The sequence below is a fragment of the Cygnus atratus genome, chromosome 4 (assembly GCF_013377495.2).
Source record: "Cygnus atratus isolate AKBS03 ecotype Queensland, Australia chromosome 4, CAtr_DNAZoo_HiC_assembly, whole genome shotgun sequence".
Classification (NCBI taxonomy): domain Eukaryota; kingdom Metazoa; phylum Chordata; class Aves; order Anseriformes; family Anatidae; genus Cygnus; species Cygnus atratus.
The window spans coordinates 33,507,633-33,528,591 of record NC_066365.1 but is presented as its reverse complement, the minus strand read 5'-3'; the positions used below and the strand labels follow the sequence as shown (position 1 = coordinate 33,528,591).

At 34.7% G+C, this 20,959-nt stretch overlaps 1 protein-coding gene across 1 annotated transcript in view; it reads right to left on the bottom strand.

Annotated features, from left to right (window-relative positions):
* Window positions 1-20,959, bottom strand: part of LRBA (LPS responsive beige-like anchor protein) — a 395,790-nt gene that overhangs the window by 115,497 nt on the left and 259,334 nt on the right. The window contains exons 41-44 of the mRNA XM_050710360.1: window positions 19,731-19,848; window positions 17,894-17,996; window positions 15,876-15,991; window positions 13,313-13,425 (exon numbers count right to left, since the gene is read on the bottom strand). Of these exons, the coding sequence (XP_050566317.1) occupies window positions 13,313-13,425; window positions 15,876-15,991; window positions 17,894-17,996; window positions 19,731-19,848 (450 nt within the window). The remainder of the gene's footprint in view (window positions 1-13,312; window positions 13,426-15,875; window positions 15,992-17,893; window positions 17,997-19,730; window positions 19,849-20,959) is intronic.

The window sequence follows — 20,959 nt, the reverse complement described above, 5'->3', positions numbered from 1 at the left end:
CCCCTTTTTTTGTTCCTTTTATTTCTAACTTTCTATTAGTTCTTCTATTGAGAAGTTAAGATCAGTGGCTCTTCTTTCGCTGGCTATCTCACGACACGAATTTGTATCTCTCATTGCATACATCTCCTATGCATGTTTTAGTTCTCAATACTAATGAGCTTAGAATTGGCCCAGCAAACTGAGCCAATCTTCCACACAACCCGCTCACACTTCTACTTCAGAGATTTTTTTAATGATTGTTCCAGCTTTATCTTCTCGTGTTAATTTTGTATTTGCGTAATAGAATATGACATTAATCAGACAACAGAAACATAAATGACAGAAATCATAGTCAAATCATCAGAATTGTATCTATCACTAAACACTAGATGGTTATCCACAGAAGAAGAGAGCTACCTTTGCACTGCAGAAAGTTTTCTGGGCTTGCTGTTGCCCAAGATACTAGATACTAAAACTGGCCTTTGAGCTTAAGCAGTATGGAAACAGTACTAAGAAAACACGTGATGTCTCCCTATAAGAATACATATAATGACACTGACTTAGACAAATCAATGAGCTACTAGGCATGGGTCCAGCACCCATGGAAGAAAAAATAAGAAAGAAAAAGAAAGAAAAAAAGAGACAATGAAAAAATATAAAAGGGGAGGAAAAGGGGAAACAAATGTTTTTTCTTTATGATTTCTTACACTGTTTTTTCAATCCAGATCAAACCAGGCATTTGGATTCCTGTGAATGCAATTGTCTGTATGGTTAAATTATATTTTGTAGCATCCTTGCCAAGTATGTTGTTTTTTTTCATTTATTTTATTTTCAAGATGAATATCTGGTTTTCGTTAATGATATTTTTCATATATTCATTGGGCTTTAAGCACAGAGGGACTATTAGGTCATCTCATCTAGTCTTGTGTTTGTATGACAAGCCATTAAATTCCTTTCCATTACATGATTTTGAGCCCAACTGTTCATACTTGATTATAACATGAGCTGTATTTGGCCAATCTGCTTTCCAAAAAGGCATCTGATTCTTGAGTACATGGACAATCTACTGTTTTTTCTTGGAAGCTTTTTCTTTTGGCAATTGACATCCTCTTTCTTAACAATATGTGCTTCAGTTCGGCTATGAATTTACTAGTGTGTTTACAAAAGAAATCTTACGCCTCTCACTGACATATCAAAGTCTCTACTTTCCCAATATTTTCTGTATATTAAAGTACTTACAGATTGCAATTAAACTTTTAATAAACAAAGGAAATTGAGCTCTTCAAATCTTTCATTTTAAGGCATTTCTTCCAGCCTTAAGATTTCTTTGTGCCCTGCCCACTTTATCAGCATATTTTAATATACAGATATCTGAAATGTATTCAGTGTTCCAGTGTTAGTCCTCTCATTGTCATAAATATGCCGAGTGCTGTACACTCTATTGCAATCTAACCACCACTGCATTTTTAGAGAACTGCTTGTTTAGTTACTGCTGGTATTACCAGCACATAATTAACTCCCAGAAGTAGCCAGTATCTGTAATATTGTCAGTGGGCCTTCCTGACCATCTGAGTAAAACTTCTTTCTCCCAGAGATATAAAGACAAGATGCAAGGGTTTAATTACACCCCAACTTTATTAACTTACATCAGCTGGGAAATATCTCGAAACAAACTCATTTAATGTAGATCACTAGTCTTCCCTCTGTCATTTTTGTGTTTGAGAAAAGCCACAAAATGCCATGTCCCCCTCTGAAGCTATTCTCACTCATTGCTACCACCCTTGCTCTCAAACAACTGAGTACAGCTTTCTCAAAAATGATATCCCGCAACGCTCTCATCTTTAGAGGATGCCTTACCTTTAGTCCATATCTAATTCAAATTCATTAAAGAATGGTATCCAAAAGAAAACTATGAACACAATCATCTGCTGAACTGTTTGAACTCCCTGCACTGAACTATTAAACAGGTCCTTGAGTTGCTCTGGGAAAGATTTAAAAGCATGAAAAAAAATTAATCTATCAAGGACTCGATGATCTCTTGAGGTCCCTTCCAACCCCTACAATTCTGTGATTCTGTGAAGGAGAAAAACAATCTTTATTAATCCAGCCCCAAATGCACTGGTTTCACGGCAGATGACCAAATCCTACAACAAAGATCATGTTAAGAGGGGGGAACTATGAATTTGGATATCAAAGCTTTACTGAAGTGATACGGATGGAACTTGACAGAACTTCTGTATTCTGCCACAGTGAGCACTTAGAAAATATATAATCTTTTGCTCCATTTCTAAATTAATCTACTTTCTTATACCTTAGTATAAGAAAATCATATTGTAAATCACATTTTAGTCACTCATTACACAATTTTTGAGAACTTCAACACAAGCAGCTACTTGAATTTCATGTGGTTTCTTAGTGAAGTAAGAAATCCTATGGTTAAACACTTTTTTTAGGTGCAATATTGAAATTGTGCAATAGTTACTAATGTTATGTGACTGTACTCTAATGATTTTGACATCAAGAACATGAAATCAGAAGAATTCATATAACTATGTTGCCTCCTTTTCCAGCCACTAAGGGCAACATAACGTCTCTGGTGACCTTGTCGAGGGGCCGACTTCTGGATATCTATTTGTGTTCACAGAATCACAGAATCACAGAATCGTCTAGGTTGGAAGAGACCTCCAAGATCACCGAGTCCAACCTCTGACCTAACACTAACAAGACCTCCACTAAACCATATCACTAAGGACTACATCTAAACATCTTTTAAAGACCACCAGGGATGGCGACTCAACCACTTCCCTGGGCAGCCCATTCCAATGCCTAACAACCCTTTCAGTAAAGAAGTTCTTCCTAATATCCAACCTAAACCTCCCCTGGCACAACTTTAGCCCATTCCCCCTCGTCCTGTCACCAGGCACGTGGGAGAATAGACCAACCCCCACCTCTCTACAGCCTCCTTTAAGGTCTCTATAGAGAGCGGTGAGGTCTCCCCTGAGCCTCCTCTTCTCCAGGCTAAACAACCCCAGCTCCCTCAGCCACTCCTCATAATACTTGTTCTCCAGACCCCACACCAGCTTCGTTGCCCTTCTCTGGACTCTCTCGAGCACCTCCATGTCCTTCTTGTAGCGAGGGGCCCAAAACTGAACACAGTACTCGAGGTGCGGCCTCACCAGAGCCGAGTACAGGGGGACTATCACCTCCCTAGACCTGCTGGCCACGCTGCTTCTTATACAAGCCAGGATGCTGTCGGCCTTCTTGGCCACCTGAGCACACTGCTGGCTCATATTCAGCTGCCTATCAACCAGTATTCCCAGGTCCTTCTCGGCCAGGCAGCTTTCCAACCGCTCATCTCCCAGCCTGTAGCGCTGCTCGGGGTTGTTGCGCCCCAGGTGCAGGACCCGGCACTTGGCCTTGTTGAACTTCATACAGTTGACCTCAGCCCATCGGTCCAGCCTATCCAGATCCTCCTGCAGAGACTTCCTGCCCTCGAGCAGATCGACACACGCACCTAACTTGGTGTCATCTGCAAACTTACTGAGGGTGCACTCGATCCCCTCGTCCAGGTCATCGATAAAGATATTAAAGAGGACCGGCCATCTAGTTCCATCTAGTTAAGGTTCTCAGCAAGTCAATATGCTCATACTTATAATTCTAATCCCTTATTCTGAATACAGGTATCTCAAATAATTATGACACTTGAAAATTTGTAGGAAGAAAGTAATCAAGGAAGATGATAATATAAAGCATGTTCTGAAGAATACTTCCTATTATCATTAATGTAGCCTGAAGTTACATCATTTACTAGTATAGACAAGAGCTGCAAGCAAGCAAGACTTCATATGACAGATTAAAAAGAAAAAAAAAAAGCCAGAATTACCCTACTTACAAAACAAAGAAAATTATACCTTCCCACATAATTAAGTTGTTAGATTCATTGCCTCAGGGAGCAATGCAGAACAAACAAAAATAGGTTAAAAAGAACAAAGACAATTAGACCACCAGTCCATCAGTGGCCATTAAACATGACTGCGTCAATTATTTTTCCAGTTCATAAAGTCTTTAAACTTCTGGTTGCCAGACCTGGGAAGTTATCTGAAGGGAAAGATGATGCTTTATATGCCCTCTTTTCTACTTTCAGTAGGCTCCGGCTGCTGGCTATTCATAGAGGCAAGATATAGAGCAGGATAAGCTTTTGGACTGGCTCTTCTGTTACAACTTCATATGAAGTGACTCAGCATCTACCTAGATATACAGGTTGGTGCACATGATTGCAATAAAAGCTAGTCAAGGGCACTCCAGAACAATAAACTTGCAGTTATTTTGATATGCAAATGAATTCTTCACTCAGATATATCTTTTTATTTACACTACTGAAGAAACACAGACCAATGCCCACCAGCCACCTCATTTAATACTTGTACACACAGCTCAGGGTGCAGACAACTATTTCCCAGCAGCTCCTTTATCTAAGTAACAAGTGTAACCAGCAGACTGTGATCAGCATTTTTATCATATGTAGGGTCCTGGGGCATTTCCTGATGCACTGCATATCGGATGAAATGCCGTAATATTCTTATCTCAATATTTTCTAAAATAAATTTAATATAATCTGTACATACTAAAACCACAGAGCTTTTTAAAGTAAATATGCCTTTTTAAATAGTTGTCTGTCCTTACAAGCTTTCTTTGAAAAGACTCTATCTCAAGAAATATACCAGATCTCATTATGCTATCAGACTTTTTTTCTAAAATAAATTTTCTATTTTTGGGAAACTGAGAATTCAGAAAAGGGCTTGATTAAAAGCAAGAAAGAGTTGTGTGCAAATTAAAATAAGTATTTGTGGGCATATCCATGTACTCTTTAAAATATCAGCACTGAATTATATTGTATTTATGGTTAATTATTAAGATTTTTTTTAAGATCTCACACATACTTTGAGACAAGAATAGTCAGTAGCAAAACCTGATCTAGAGGTGGCTAACAACTACAATGTCTGAGCATGTCTATATGAACACTAGCAATGATGCAAAGGACAGAAGCTTCCCAAAGTCCAAAGTTGAAAAATGGATCATAAGTTAACCTTAAGCATAAAGAATGAAGAAAAACTATGTTTAGCAGTGGCTAAATTCACAACAGGATACACCTCAGGTCACCTAACATCTTGGAAGAATTTTAATTTAAAGGAAATATCTCCATGGCTTCCTTTTTGTTTTTGTGCCTTCACACTGCTAACAGGAGAATCAAATGCTATGATAATCAGCTGTAGCAGATTTCAAAACAATTCTGTGTATACAAACAATGCACTAGTGAACTGCAAACTAATTAAGCACACACATACTTTTCCATAATGTTTAATCAGTTGTTCAGCACATCCGAATGTGTCATATGCTGCAAATTTGAGACATTACTACACTTTAATACTACTGGGAAGGTTAACTGAAGGGAATGGTTATGCTATGTAGGCTCCCAAAAGGTTAGGCAGAAAGGAAGTTGCATGTCCCTGGGAATCATGATGAGAAACCAAGCTGCTTGCCAGAGGTGAAGAGGCATCATAGTTGCATTACTCACAAAATAACCCTGCTGCCAAAAGCAACCATTTGTATATGCTGTCCATAATCTGTCAAGTGCAAGAAATCCCTGCATCACCATTCATTTATTAAAATCAAAAAACAGAGAGACAAACAAAATCATTTTATGGATTTCCAGAAACAGAATATAGCAAGACGCCACATACACTTGAATCATGGCAGCAGGCAGCAGATAGTGAAAACACTCTCTCTGCCTTTTCTTCACAGGAGGAAGGAGAGTGGTGGGGAGGGGAGAAGAGCAGAAAGGAAGAAGGTCTCACTTTTTGATAGTCTTTTTTAAGAATGGCTGTGAGGATTTTCACATTCAAGGCTTTTTGCAAACGCAAATTTGGTGCTAATTAACACCAAAGGAGGACATGTAAGAAACAACACTATAACAAAAGGAAAGGTTAGCTGGAATGAAGAGCAGGACAATCATTTCCAATCTCTCATTACCTTCCACTAGCAATTCCTTTTTCGTTATTCTTCTCAGTACATTATATTTTGGTTTAGTTTTGCTATTTGAATGTTTTTATAAACTAAAAGTTGCCTTTAAACCTTAGCGCTATTGTAATCACACAGAAAAACACAGTTTAAACTAGATATAAATTACACTGTAACTTGAAGTCATAAAACAATGTCAGATCAATGAAGGCTTAAACCTTAAAATCATAAACTGAGTATATAAACTTGCAAAATTACTACAAGCTAAAGCATGATAACAGTTCTATAGACAAGACGTTTCCCCAACAGACTGACAAATTGTTTATGGGAGATTAACAAACCCAGAAACCATATACCAAGATGGCAAAAACATCTAACTTCCACAAAGTGATCATGCTTAACCATAATTTGGAAAAGCAGCAGCAATTTGTTACTGGTCTGGCACATAAAAAACATATGTATGTCTGTACTGGGTGAGACCAAAAACCCTGTGAAAGTGAGCCTTTTATCTGTGATGGGGATCAATCACAAACTGAGATAAATTAAAAAAATGGGAGAACCATACAGTGACACATTCCCTGACACCCTCCCACAACCCAGTGATCCAGACTTCCAACAACATGATGTTTCTTTACATATTTATGTCTCTGAATGGATTTTTGTTAAAGCTATTTTTTCAGGAACAATTCACATAAACTTTTAGCATCCACAAAAACCTGAAGACAGGAGTTCCAAAACTTAGCAGCACATTGTGTGAAGAGCCTGTTACCTTCTGTTTGTTTTGAACCTGTTGTCTCCTAACTTCATTTGCTTTCTACTAGTTCTTAAAGCAGCATAAAGATATATCAAAGAATTGTCTCCCTCTTTATTTCCACCATATCGCCCATGTTATGACCCAAGATGTGTGAAATCACTTTATTTTGATTGCTAGTACATTTTAAAGCCAGACATGTGTCCTATGATTTCTTGTGATCATTTAAAGAGTTATGAACCAACCACAGTTTATTTCCAATTAGAAACCTATGTATGTCTAAGGCATCTGAACATAGGTGGGATGGATTATAACATCAGATACAAACTAAGAATAACATTTTGAATGCTCATTGTTAATTTTGAGTTACTATTTTTCTCTTCTTGGAGTATTTGTGTATTACAAACAACAGTGTTCTTTGATGCAGAGGAAGATGATGACTATTATCCTCACTACCAATAAATAAATAAAAAGATTGCTTTTCTTAGTTCTTTTCAAGCAAGCATTTCTAGAAATCACTATATGCATCTGAAATGCAAACAGGGAAGAAAAAGTAAGAATAGTAGTGAGATGCACTCATATCATCCAGTTGCTTGTTCTGTAGAGGAGACTATTTGACACAGAGAACAACCAACTAATGGCAAGAAAAAAAAAAGGGGGGGGGGGCAGACAGGGACAAAGTTATAAAAAGATGGTTATGCCAATGTAATACTGCACTGGAAATTCCCAAAATATTTAACAAATTCTATCTAGACTAAGAGTACGACAACCATCTCAGACATGCATTTGGGTGAGATTTCAGTTTCAGTAGATCTTTGTAAGAGTTATGGAGGAAGAATTAGCAAAACACGCATGGAAATTATGTGCTGATTCTGAAGAAGGTCCAGAAACAGATGCTGCACAAGGCTCAAACTAACATATCAGCACAAAAATTCTATCTTCGAAAATCCTAGCACCATTCAGAGAGAAAGTGAAACAACTATGCCATTGGTTATCATGCAGAGATTGATACTATAATCCAAACAGCTTGAATTGTTTCACATACAATGAACAGTTTAGTATCTCTAAGGCTCATGAGTAAGCCAGGTTTGTCAATCAGTACCTACTTCACTTAACTAAACATATTTTCCTCGAGGTGCATTGCTGCTTTTCGGCTGAATTGCTCTCCTTTTGTGGAGCAAACCCTGTCCGTGGTGCTGAAGCACCGAGTCCTTGCTCCTGCGGGTGCCTGACCATGGTGCTGCAAAACCAACCTTGGCACCCACAGCACAGCCACTGTAGCAGCAGGACCATTTGTAGCTCTGTCTCCTAACTTCGGCACATGTGCCCAAGGACAAGATGCAAAAGATTGACTCAGCTGTCAGAAAAGATAATTGATCAATTTTGCCATTCATAAAAGTCCCTGGAGGACGCTGTCTGAGGGTTACTGGTGTTGCAGAGTCTCACAAAATCAATTGTCGCCCCACTCAGAATTGGCAAAAATTTATGTTATTAATCATAAATCTGTTTAACTTATATTGTTTCTCTCAACTGTTCCTTATTCTGTTTAGTGTTTTGGAAAGGATGGAGTGTCCCTCTCCTCAAAAAAAGAGCTGTGTTTCACAGAAAGCATGACAACTTGATACCAGATGCTTACGAGAATCTGATAATTATGTTTCGTATTAAAAATATTTAAATCCATAATAGATTAACAAACAAATCATGAAAAACGTGTCTTATTTTCAGATATCACTGCTTCAGGCTCACTGTAGTGTGGGGCCAACCTTCATATCTCTACCACTGTTTCTTGAGGTGACCCAAAATTGTAGGAAATATACTGGACTTTTTCTTAACTGCCAGGGACTCTGATACAAAGGTTGAAATATTTTATTTCCTGTACTGTCCTTTTTTAAGCAGGGATTCACATGAACTGCCTGAGAGGAATAATATTTATACCTTCTTTCAGAACGTATCCTGTCTGGGTTTGGAACGCTTTTTAATTAAGCGCCATCTTTTGTCACAGGTGACAAATTTACTGCCTGAAATAAAAGAGACAAGGCAACCAGGGCAGAAGCTGAGCCCAGCAGTGTCAAGTGTCACAGGTTTCACTACCCAAATTTCAGATGCAATTGCCTATCAAAATAAGTCATCGCCACTGCACCAATTATTGTTAGTTCTTACGTTGTTCTTCTCACCTTCTTACAGTGCCCGATTTTGGAACACACTTTATGCTTAGAAGGACACTGGTGAGTTTTATCTGGTAATTACCTACATTGACTCCTGTGTTGGAGCATGAGATTAATAAAATGTCATTTTATTTTTCCTTCATGAAAAGCATTTATTCACAGAACGCCTCTACTACTGTTAATGTCTCTCTAGACAAAAGCATTTTAAAAAAATTGCAAAATTACAACGGTTACAGATCAAAACACCTGCTACATTCTATCTCCTTGCTAAAGGTAACAAGAGATAGTAAGCAAATTTCCTGCCCTTCCCACTCTACCTCCTCACATAGGAAAATATTAGCGTGAGTTATATGAACGGTGAATTTGTGCACCTGAGATGCACACCCTACAACAGAATTCAAGTTGACATGCTGAAGAGCAGTTAACAATGAAGTTCACATTAGAATAACAAAACTAACCTTATTTGTTATAGGAAATATGTGTATATACATATATATATATATATATATATAGTATATGTATATATTACCTCTCTTCTGTCTTTGATACCAGTGGCTCTCGCATACCAATTAAACACCTCACTTCAATGAAGGTGAGAGTTATTTGTTGCTTTTGTACACTTGGCTGGAACTGAAGTCATTGCTTATATAACAGCCACTATAAAATTGATGATGATTTAGCAAATATTACAAGAAAATGACAAAAATGACAATAAAAATATTATGTATACATGTAGCTACGGTGAAGACAAAAGAAGATTTAAGAAGGTTATAATTTAAGGTTATAATATAATTCTAGCAGTGTCATTTTATGATCTTGCAAAAATTTTATGTCTTACAAAAGATAAATTATCAACAGCATAGAGCAAGATCACATAACAAACTTTTCTGAGTGTAAAATCATGTTTTGATAACTCAGTGTTTTCCATGTATTTTTACCTCATTTTTTCCCTTAACCAAGTCCAGAAACACATCACAATTTATGGCTTCCGCTGAACAAAGAAAAGGAAAAAATGTGTGTTTGAATAACATAATACAGAAAATGGGACACATTCTGGTGGGAAACTGTGTCTGTTGTATAAATAAAATATATGTAGCTATAAATACAATATGTAATACTCATTCCAAACCATAGTCACCTCTTAAGAAATAAAAACCCAACTCAAAACCGGGTAACAGACTGGCAGTGCACTCCTGGCATTTGTCAGGAACATTTGTCAGACTGACAGTAATATTAACCACAATCCATTTCAGTTGCTTTGGTTTATCATTGTGTGACTGATGTTTAAAACAATGCCATAAGAAGCTGCTTAAATAAAGTGTTGGTTTAACCTATACACTACAGTTCTTTAAATCTGTACTAACTGTGGACTTCTAGCTAATATATTAACAAAACTGTTATTCATATTTGTCATTCTACATATGTAACTTTAACTTGCAACTTCTAAAAAAAACCTTCACTTTTAATTTTCTTAGGAACCCCAAAAAAGTAAAAATATTGACCTGACATCTTTTCTTCAAGACCAAAATATCTATGCAAGTCCCACAGTAGGACTGTTAAAACCATGTAAAATGTTAAGTGAAATATATTTAAATATTTTTAAAACCTTTAACAGTCCAAAAGCATAGGCATCCTACAATACATAGCTAGCAGTTATTTTGAAGTTTTACCCCAAAGACAAGGTATAAGAATGCAAATATCACAACACACATTATATTCAAACATATTCATAGTTGAACATTAGCAAGGTACTGCTGGTTTGTATTTTTCACATATTTGCCATGAAGTCATTACGTGACAGTTTAACATTTAAACTACATAGAGTTGATATTCCTAGAAATGCCTAAATGGTAACCAAAACCTGAGTTACTGTATCTGAGATAGGTGTGTAATAAAGACTTTCATTATGTATAAGGGAATGACTTGCATTCATCCAGAACAGCAGTTACATATTATGACATACAGATGCGCTCTCACCCACAACACATAACAGAGTATCATAAAATAACGTTAATAAAAAATCACATCAAAAAAGAGTGGTTTTCCTACCTAATTTTTTACCAGAGGCAAGAACCTAAACTAAAGTGAGGAAAATTGTTCTACATTGCACTTACTTCTGTTTCAGGGTAGAGGCAGAAAAACTAGGACTACAGCTCTGGCTGAGTTGATGAGTTTACAAATTAAAATAAAATTAAAAGGAGATTTCTCAGAAGTATAACAGGTGGGCAATCTTTTTTTTTTCTCTTTAATTATTTTAGTAATAGTATATTTTCATTACTATTTAACAAAAATTAATGGAAATTGAGGTTGCAAAAATCTTATCATAATCAAGGAAAGTATGAATGATTAATACATTTAATTTACGTACTAATTCAAGCTACACAGAGCTGATGTTACTCATAAGCTTTCAGTTTTCACTTAAATATAATTCAGGCAAAAACCAATTCCTTTATACAACTAATGTGCATGAAAACATGAAAACAGTAACTGAACAGCTAAGTTCACTAGTGAGAAGAATCTTTCTGCTACACTGCAGACTGACTAGCAAATACAAAGTCTTTTGTATTTGCTTTGTATTTAACTTCTCTTAACTACCATTATTGTTTTTTTTATTATTTTTCTGAAAGAGAAATTCAAGTGTTTGTTGTTTGTTTTTTTCTCTAATTATCTCTGCATTTTGCAATTTATTGTCTTTGCATTTCTTCTCAGTATCATCTTAACTCTGAATTTTGGATATTTATGCTTCTACATTTTGAACAATTTCAAATTCATTTAGTCTAGACTGGTGACAAGTATTGTTAGTTGTAAATGATTCAGATTTTATTTTTTTTTGACATGGGAACTGTTAAGAAAGCATTCATGAAATTTTACAGTAAGAAATTATTTTAAAATATTATATATCTTTGAAAAAATTGCTACAATGTAAAATATGTGTAGGTTTACCCATGAATATGGATTTGTGTCAGTCAGACATTCTGACTGAGGAAGCATCAAGTTCATGACTTATTTGAGTAGTATTATTAGAAAATATTACAATGACAGTACCTCAGCATCTCTCTGCTTTGGACTTATAATATTATATATTTGTTTTTATTTGTATATAATATATATATGTGTGTGTGTGTGTGAATTTTATATATTTATTTTATACATTTATCTTATATATTTATATTGTATAGCTATAATATATGTATATTATCTATACACAAAAAAGGCACAGAATAGTCTGTAAACATATATACATATGCATATACACATATATACATATCTATTTGATGACTGCACAGTGCTTTTTAAAAGTTAAAGTACTAAATGTGTAGTCAAAAAATCATTTTTATGGAGATTTTCAAACAGACCTATGTTTAGTTTAATCAATAATGAATTGAAAGTAGGAACTTTTTTAAACTGCCTTCTTTTTGGATTTTTTTCTATCATACTACTGTTTTGTATAGAAGACATTTGTAAAAAAAAAAAGTTCTAATTAAAATATTTTCTTTAGCTTTTCCACTAATTATTTCCCCTTGCTCCAAATGCCAACCAGCTTTTAGAAAAAGATCCAGTTTTTAGGTCCATTTAACTAGTCCAGCACCTAGTTTGTGGCATCCCTGCCTATGGCAGGGTGGTTGGAACTAGAAGATCTTTAAGGTCCATTCCAATCCAAGCCATGCTATGACTCTATGATTCTAGTCTTTGTAGAGAAAATGAGATGCTTACACTTTGTAAAATGAAATACTGCTTTTTTGCAAAAGATTGAAAGAAAATAATCACATTCTACAAAGCTTTAAACAGGCTGTATTACATCGCATCTGTGTATGTTCATTTGGGAAAGAGCCTTAGAAAAACAAGACTACTCCATGAGAAAGAAGTAGTTCATCAAAGCTGTAAGAAACTAACCATCCTTTGTCTGTTTGACAAAGGACAACTGCATTACTTAAGCATACCTGAAGCTGTTTCACAAAGGAAATGAAAAAATAGTTTTTACTTTGGGAACATGGGCAATGATTTAAAAGTTCTTAAAATATGGTATTATAGGTTTTACTACTAAAAACACAATTCTCATGAGAAAACCAGGAAATTATTTGGCAAATTTTTAACCTTTAGCTGACTTGGCATCCCTAACTTCATTAAAATTTGAAATTAAATGCATATGTTCCAACTAAGAGTACCTTCCATTAACAATTCTTAAATTAAAACAATCAGAAGTAATAAGATTACATCGATAATTCTTTTCTCCACAAAAACAACCTTATCCCTATTATCAGTATATGTATTTACAAATGAGACCCAGTTAATGGTTGTGCATTATTAATGCATCACACACAGCAGAAGACATGAATGAGACTGAAAACTACTATGATAATTATTGGAGAGAACAAAAAGAGTATCGGATGACAAATACCTTTGACAAATCTCTGAAGTTGCTAGGAAGTGTAAGGTCCAACTCATCTGATTCATAGTTGGTGATAACCCAAGGGAAGACAGGGTACTGATTTAAATCATTGTAAGTGCGACCTGACAAACAACAAAAACTCGAGTTAAAAGGAGTTACGCTTAACTAACATACGAGCCTCTGAAGATACAACCATATAGTTTCATGAGTTCCTCAAAAGAAGTGTAATTTATTTCAGATCCTTTATCATTTCAGTGTTCTACTTTGCTTTACTGAAAAGGACAATAAAAAAGTTTGCAAATTGCTAGTATTTAAACATTTCAGCTCATTTCACTTTAATTGTAAACTGGTTTGCTGGCAGTAAGAGTTAAATGAATTCATTTTCTATACATTTCTCCCTGCTTTGTCTTTTTCACCTTGTCTTCTATCTCTGAAATGAAACACTCGAAAAAATACAAGAGTCCAATGACTTTTGCTTATATAAAAATTAAAGTTTTACATACAGCATTAAATTTAGTATGTGAAGAAGCTCAGGATTTTACAAATTATACAAGAAACAAACATTTCATCCAGAGCATTTATTTTAAGGTGAATTCTCCTTGATCATCTGTGGATATGCCAAAATTTAACAAAAGAGAATATCTGTAATATATATAATATAAAATAATATATACTACATATATTATTATTATATATTATATATGTGTAGTATATAATTATATATTATATATTATATATATTGTATATATACTATATATGTTATATAGTATATATGCATGTATTATATATATATTCTGGATCCAGGTTCACATATGCACCTTCATGCATCTGTAAGATAGAAACAATATCCTTCCTCCAGTAAAAGCAAAATATCCAGTTAGAATAGTCTCCTATATACAACACATACACATACATGTTACATGTAACCTGGTTTATAATTTTAAAATGCATAATTTTTGCTTGGATTCTGTCTTTTTTTAATGATACTGTTGCAGAAGCTCAGTCATTCACATCACCTCCTATCCATATGTCCTCAGATTTTGTCTAGTATGGTCTTAAAAGTCTCAAAGAATAGGTTTTTACTTCTTCCCTAGAGAGATTATTTTATAACCCCAACTATCAGATTGCCATAAAAAAATAAAATAAAATAAAATAAAATAAAATAAAATAAAATAAAATAAAATATCTAAAACCCACCCTAAGTTTGTATTTTCCTAGCTTTCTTAAGCCAGCCGGTATTTGTCCATCATGGTTTGCAGAAATTATAAATGGTATAGCTAGATATAGCTAGATCCTTTCTTTCCCTTATCAGTTGGGCACATGACACATTATCCAGGATTAAGGATACATGACACTTACATCTTTGTTTGTTTCAAATTGACAGACATCACAACAATCTTTTACCTCCCCATCATGGGAAACTAGGCTTTCCCTTTTTTCCATAACACTATCTTTTCATTCCTTTTAACTTCCAATACCAAGTAGCTAGAACTCACTTTATTATTTCAATAATACATTAAAGCTGAAAAGGTTAATTCACTAGATACACAGAAAACAGTGTCAGGATCTTGCCTCATTCCACTTGGGCAGCAAGGAAGCATGTAAATCCAACCCTACTTGTATAAAATCTGCCAGCACCCTGGCATCCCCGACTTAATGACTGATTGCAGAAACTAGCCAATCTGACCGTTTGTATAAAATGTAATTAGTGTGAGCATAGGCATTTGCTCTACCAGTCTTTTTAGAAAGAGCTAAGTCTGAAATGGAAGTAGTAGACCTTTCAACACTGTCCATAGCATAGAAAAGAGCTGAAAACTGAGAATTTTTGCACAGGCCGTGGTTGCTCTGCAGACAAAATATGTTGGGAAGTGAAAGAGTGGTAATGAGACCTACCAACCTCCATTTACCAAACCGAAGTCAAGTTGGTTAAAAACTAATGGGCCAAGAAAGGATACAAGAAATATAGCTATGCATTTATAGAACAAGACACTAGGACAACTGCACTGGGGAATGCATTAGGATTTGGAAATGGATGAATGGCGTACTGGCACAGCAATAGCGGTGATCCAAACACCACACTCATCAGAGACCAACCATCCATTTTTTAACAGTAGTATTTACTGGCTCCAGGAATATCCTGCTCCCCAGCTGACACTTCCCAGAGGGATCAAGACCACCAGAGACATTGTTATATCAGCAGTATTTAGAGAGCACAGTACTTACAAGTATCAAAACTTAGAATCCTAAGGGAAGAAGAAGTTACTATTGCTGAAACTCTATTAAATACGGTTTGTGTAGATCCTGTCCTCCCACAACAGTCAAGATATTCTGACTTGAGCTATATTTTTACGTGCAGTTCAGTACAGCTTTTTAATTGCATACCATGCTATGTATAATTATGAACAAAGTACATTTAAGAGGATTTTGTGAAGTTATTATTCAGAACAAAATTTTACATAGGAAAAGTTACTTGTTCGAAGGGCAAAATCTAGCAGTGCCCCATGACTTCTGAGATTGTGCCACAATTAACTAAATGCTTCCTTTCCTGAGTCTTTATAGCAATTTGTGTTACCTGCTATAGTGTTTAGAAACATCAGGTATTCAAAGTTGGAAATTTCTCGGTGTTGCCATCGCTGGGTCATATTTGAAGCTTTGAAAATCTGTCGTGGACTAGCCAAAGAAATGCGCCTGGAAAACAAAAATAAACATTGGAAAAAAATAATGGGAAAACCTGGTGGATCCTCCTTTTTACCTACCTAAATGTATTGGCAGTTGTACATATTCTTTTTACTAGGTCTATGCTAGATTTCTCTGGTGATCAAACTGCTATTTTCGATACTTGAAGTTCATTTTTAAACTTTTATTATCTAATCAGAGCAAAAGACTTAAAACATCTGACAACTGGATATGCCAAGATTTGAAAGCTTTCAAACAGAAACCTTTACAGCTGTGGAAATTCAGCTTCTCCACAAAGGCTTAGTGTATTACAGAAACATGTTACTAGTGATTTAGAGACATGCCTGACCATTAAATAAGAACATTACATAACTTAAAATTTCACCTGAGAATAAAGTCATCTTTCAGAACGGATTTTTAAATTCCCCAAGTACAAAGGAAAAAAATGATAAGATGATAGAACTTTCATTATGAAGTCCATCCTCTTGAGACTGAAATTCTGGGCAGTGTTGGAGAGTAAATCATAAATAACTCCATTAAACTTTTAGAATCTGATGCCAGATTTCCCAATGTTTGTGAATGAATACAGAGCCACTCCTTGGAGTACTAAATCAAGCAGAGAAGAGCTTATTATAAAATTCCCAAGATTGTCTTGTTTATCATAAAAACATCTGTAAATGTCAGAACCATATAATATAGGGGAAAAAATCTAGATATAATTTTCATTAATAAATCTTTACTTGTATTGGTAAAAAAATTACAGAAAACAGTTACAGAAACTGATTTTTTTTTAATTTCAATAAATGTCATTGAACTGTAAACCTATTTATCAATATAGATGGATGTGTAATTTTGAACAAATTTGTATATACTTTCATTTATATTTTAAAATTTTCACATATAACTCACTTCCGTAAATAGAAATCCTTAAGATATTACAGAGCAACAATAATAGCAATCAGCAATTCAAAAGATTTTTTTTCCGGACATGATAAAAATGTTTTGATGTCATCTACCTATCCATATGTACAGAATACTTTACAAAAACCCAATTTTTAAGAAAGAAGAATAAATCTATTCCTTAGAGGTTGGTGTTTCTTCTAAAACTTCAGAAATTAATCTACTTTAAAATAGTTTTATCACTCACTAAAATCCAAGAGTTAAGCAATCCAATAGACATGGGGGACACCTCAAAAACCACTTCCATCAGCCTCAGTGAACATTAAAATGTGTTGCTGACTCCCATCCAGAACATCTCTTGCGATTGAGCCCATATTTTCTGCTAAAATCATAGCAAACTGAATCATAATCTTCAGTTTTAGGATCCAAACACACATCCTGCCATGGCAATACTAGTTTCCCACTTACCCTAAGTAAAATTTAGCTCTGTCCTCTAGAGCTGGAAGACAAACATACCATACTAATCCTTCACATGCTGTTTAGCTTATATTGGTCTACACATCACTACAATATCCCCTTGATGAAGAACAATCATTTTCATCTGGGTTTAAATACTACAGAGGATTCAAGGATGTTACAGTCAAGCTAATATAATTGAAAACTGCCATAAAAGCTAATCAGTCCTACTACCAGTCTTATATCAGTCTTAAATTTCAGTGGGTTGGTAACCATAAAGAACCCTATTTTACTTAAGTATGGTAAGTGATTGAGTCTCACTGGCAAAAAGAAGCTAGCTTCCCTGTAACAGATAGAAATCACAAAAATAACCTCAAATCCAAAAGTCTTCATTATATAAACACAATCCAAAAAGCATGAAGAACCGACAGGCTTAAGGGTGTGCACGTTTTGTAAACCAGTAGGTATAAATGCTTTAAACAATAAAGGTTGGTTTGATTAAAAAAAAAAAAAAACTCTTAGAATTCACAGATATAATTAATTCAAACTGTAAAATACCTGGTCTGGGGTAGTCCAAAGATAGCACCAATACCGACCCGAGGAAGACAATTAACCACTTTCTTTACTGTTGCTTGATCAGGGAAGTTGAACATGACACTAACTGTGAACACAAGAAATGAAAACAATGTTATTTTGCAGCATTTATTTTTTGCTTTCTGGCCCAATAAAACATAAACCTAAGCTTAGGTGCTGAACAGACTAAACTAAGTCTAGTCAACTGAGTCAACTAGTCAACTAAGACTAGACATGTTTCCTTGAGACTACTATAGATACACATTTATACAATTTCTGTAACTGCTTCTATTTTCCGCTGAGAGGAATTTCAGCAGAAGTTGACACTTTTACAAAGCTTATGAAGCCTACAGTTGTTTTGTTTTCTGAACAGAAGGCAAATCTTTATGTACACATTGACTAACTAGAACTAAATAAAAAAAAAGTTTATATATGAACTGCATCACATTTACTAGCTTACTGTCTATTTTCAATATCAATATATTTAACATTTATTATATTTAATATATAAATATTATCTTCATGTTTTTTCTGAAACACAGAATGACACTAATGAAATAGGAACCTAAAAATTGGAATAACATAATCCAATTGTGATACCACCAGTGGACATTTATGACTTCACAGAGGCTAGTTTATGACAACTAGGGGCTCCAAAATATGAAACTGTTTGAGTACATGATTAATATTCCAGTGGACGATACGCACTTCCAGATATGCACAATGATGCTCTCTGCAAGATCCATGTCTGATTCTTACCAGCTATGTTTAAGGTTAGAGTTAATTTTAAACTCAGAGAAAAACTATTTGACTGATATGTTAACTGCATAAAAGATGTTGTCCTGTGAAACACGTGCTGACTTAAGGACAACGATGTTTAATATCACTACCAAAAAAATTCTCTATATTTGAAAAGTGTCTTCTTAAGACCTACGTTATTTGATGTCTTTGTATACAGATTTCAAAACTTGGCTTTCAAAATTTCATTATCAGTACAAAACCCTAGAAGATCCTGAAGAATCTTAGTTTAAGCTGCAAAGACATCATATAACCTGGTTTAGAATAAAATTTAAGAGGAGAAAATAGCAGAACAAAATTCTCTGAAGTCTAAACTCACTATACTTTGAGTGACTTGTCAGACTACGTATGTATGTTTGAAAAAGGAGCTGAAGAAAGTGAAGAGTGAAAAAAATGTTCATAAACAGGGTTAAGCCCACATTTATTTCTTAGAATCGCACTAAGATCTAACTGAAAGCTGCACTTCTCTATTTATATTATTTTAGAGATATCTAAGAGCTGCAAATTATTGCATACCTATATTTGAAAAATATTAGAACATTGGAATATTATTACTAGAAATAAAGCACAAAGCTATACCAGTAACTAGTCCAATCTGGTAGTGCAGTTCTTTCATTCTGTTGTTCTTAGCATGTATAACTAATAACTGCTAACCCTCCCAAGAGACAAAAAAAAAAAACACCCTGAAGCATAACAGATCAGAGGTAGGTGTGCCTTAAGCAAGAATGTTTAGATGCCAAATAAACATGTGGGTATAAATGAAAGTTGCTATAAATGAAATGAGGCATTGTTAATTCCCAGTTACTGTGTTTGAACATAATTCCTCAAGAAACAAACAAACAAAAAAGGAAAGTGGAAACAAAAAATACAATAGAAAAATATACCACTTTAAATATAGAGGCACTTAATCCAAACCCTTCCACTACTTACACAAATCCATAACAAAAAACGGAGTGACTAAACAGCCGAACAGAAAGCACGTGTCCCCAAATCAATACTTGACATGGCCCTAAACTCACAGTACCTCTATTTGCCATGAATATCTCCAGTGCTGTATTTTGCAGAAGATAACGTCGAGAAAAGATAGATCGAATCTCTGAAAAGAGCCATTTTCCATGAAGTCCTTCTGTATATGCCAGAATCTAGTAGAAATGAGAAAGAGAGTGAAAAAAAAATGTTTTAAATATGTTGTCAGTATAGATAACGTCTTGTGAAAGAGAAACTGTGTGATGCACAAACATGGATTCTACCAATTACATGCAAAACCTGCAGCAAAATTAAAATGTGCTCAAATTTAAAATCATACTATGATAATCATACTATCATGGACTTTTTGAAGTCCTAAACTCAATTCATGCCAGGGGCCTTCTAAAAATTTGCTCTATTTTTTCTGTATTTTCCATATTAACTGTGTTTTCCATAATCAAGGCAGTTTCAGAAACATTGCAAAAGGTTTAGCACATCAGCAAAATATAAAAGCATATTCTGAAAATATATTAGTAGTGCCAACAGATGTATCCACACTTGCTTTAGCATTGTAATAACAGGACTGTAACAAATACGCAAAAAAAATGTCTTCGAAGAAAAAAATGTTCCTTATGTTTATCGTTAAGGCAACATTCATTAATTCTAGAAGTATAAAGGTTGGCTGTATAAGAGGTTAAGTATCATTTTGTCAGCTAAGGTTAAACACAAACCTGCAAATGAACTCAGCATAATCTCTCTATGGAGTAAGCGGTTGTCAAAGTAACTTGTTACAATTCGTGTCATCCCATCTGACAGACACAGATGCTTAGTCTGCCTTCACAATTCAAACTAATCCCATTTTTAGTCCTCAGCCACTTTGTTTCTTTGTTTCTTCACTTTTTCCTTTTCATTTCAAAGCTTAATTATGTAAGTGTTAAGAAACAGCGAGATTGGACACTCCTCTGCCTCAGATTAACAATCCACAAGCAAAGAAAAATATCTGAGATTTGTCCATTTTAGCAAACACAAATACTTCTAACATAAATCCATCACAGAAAAGGAGTTGCAAATATAATCCTCTTTAACATCATCACTCTTACAACAATTTCACTTAAGCAATATACCGTGAATAAATACAAAACAGAAATAAGAGATGAAAATAGAAAAGTAAAATTCAAGCCTTTAATATAACAGACTGTTTTTGAACACAATCACCTGCCTGTAGTTTTTTAATGGAAGATTTTGCCTCACATGTAGTGTATGTTCACAAATAAACTGTTTTTGCAG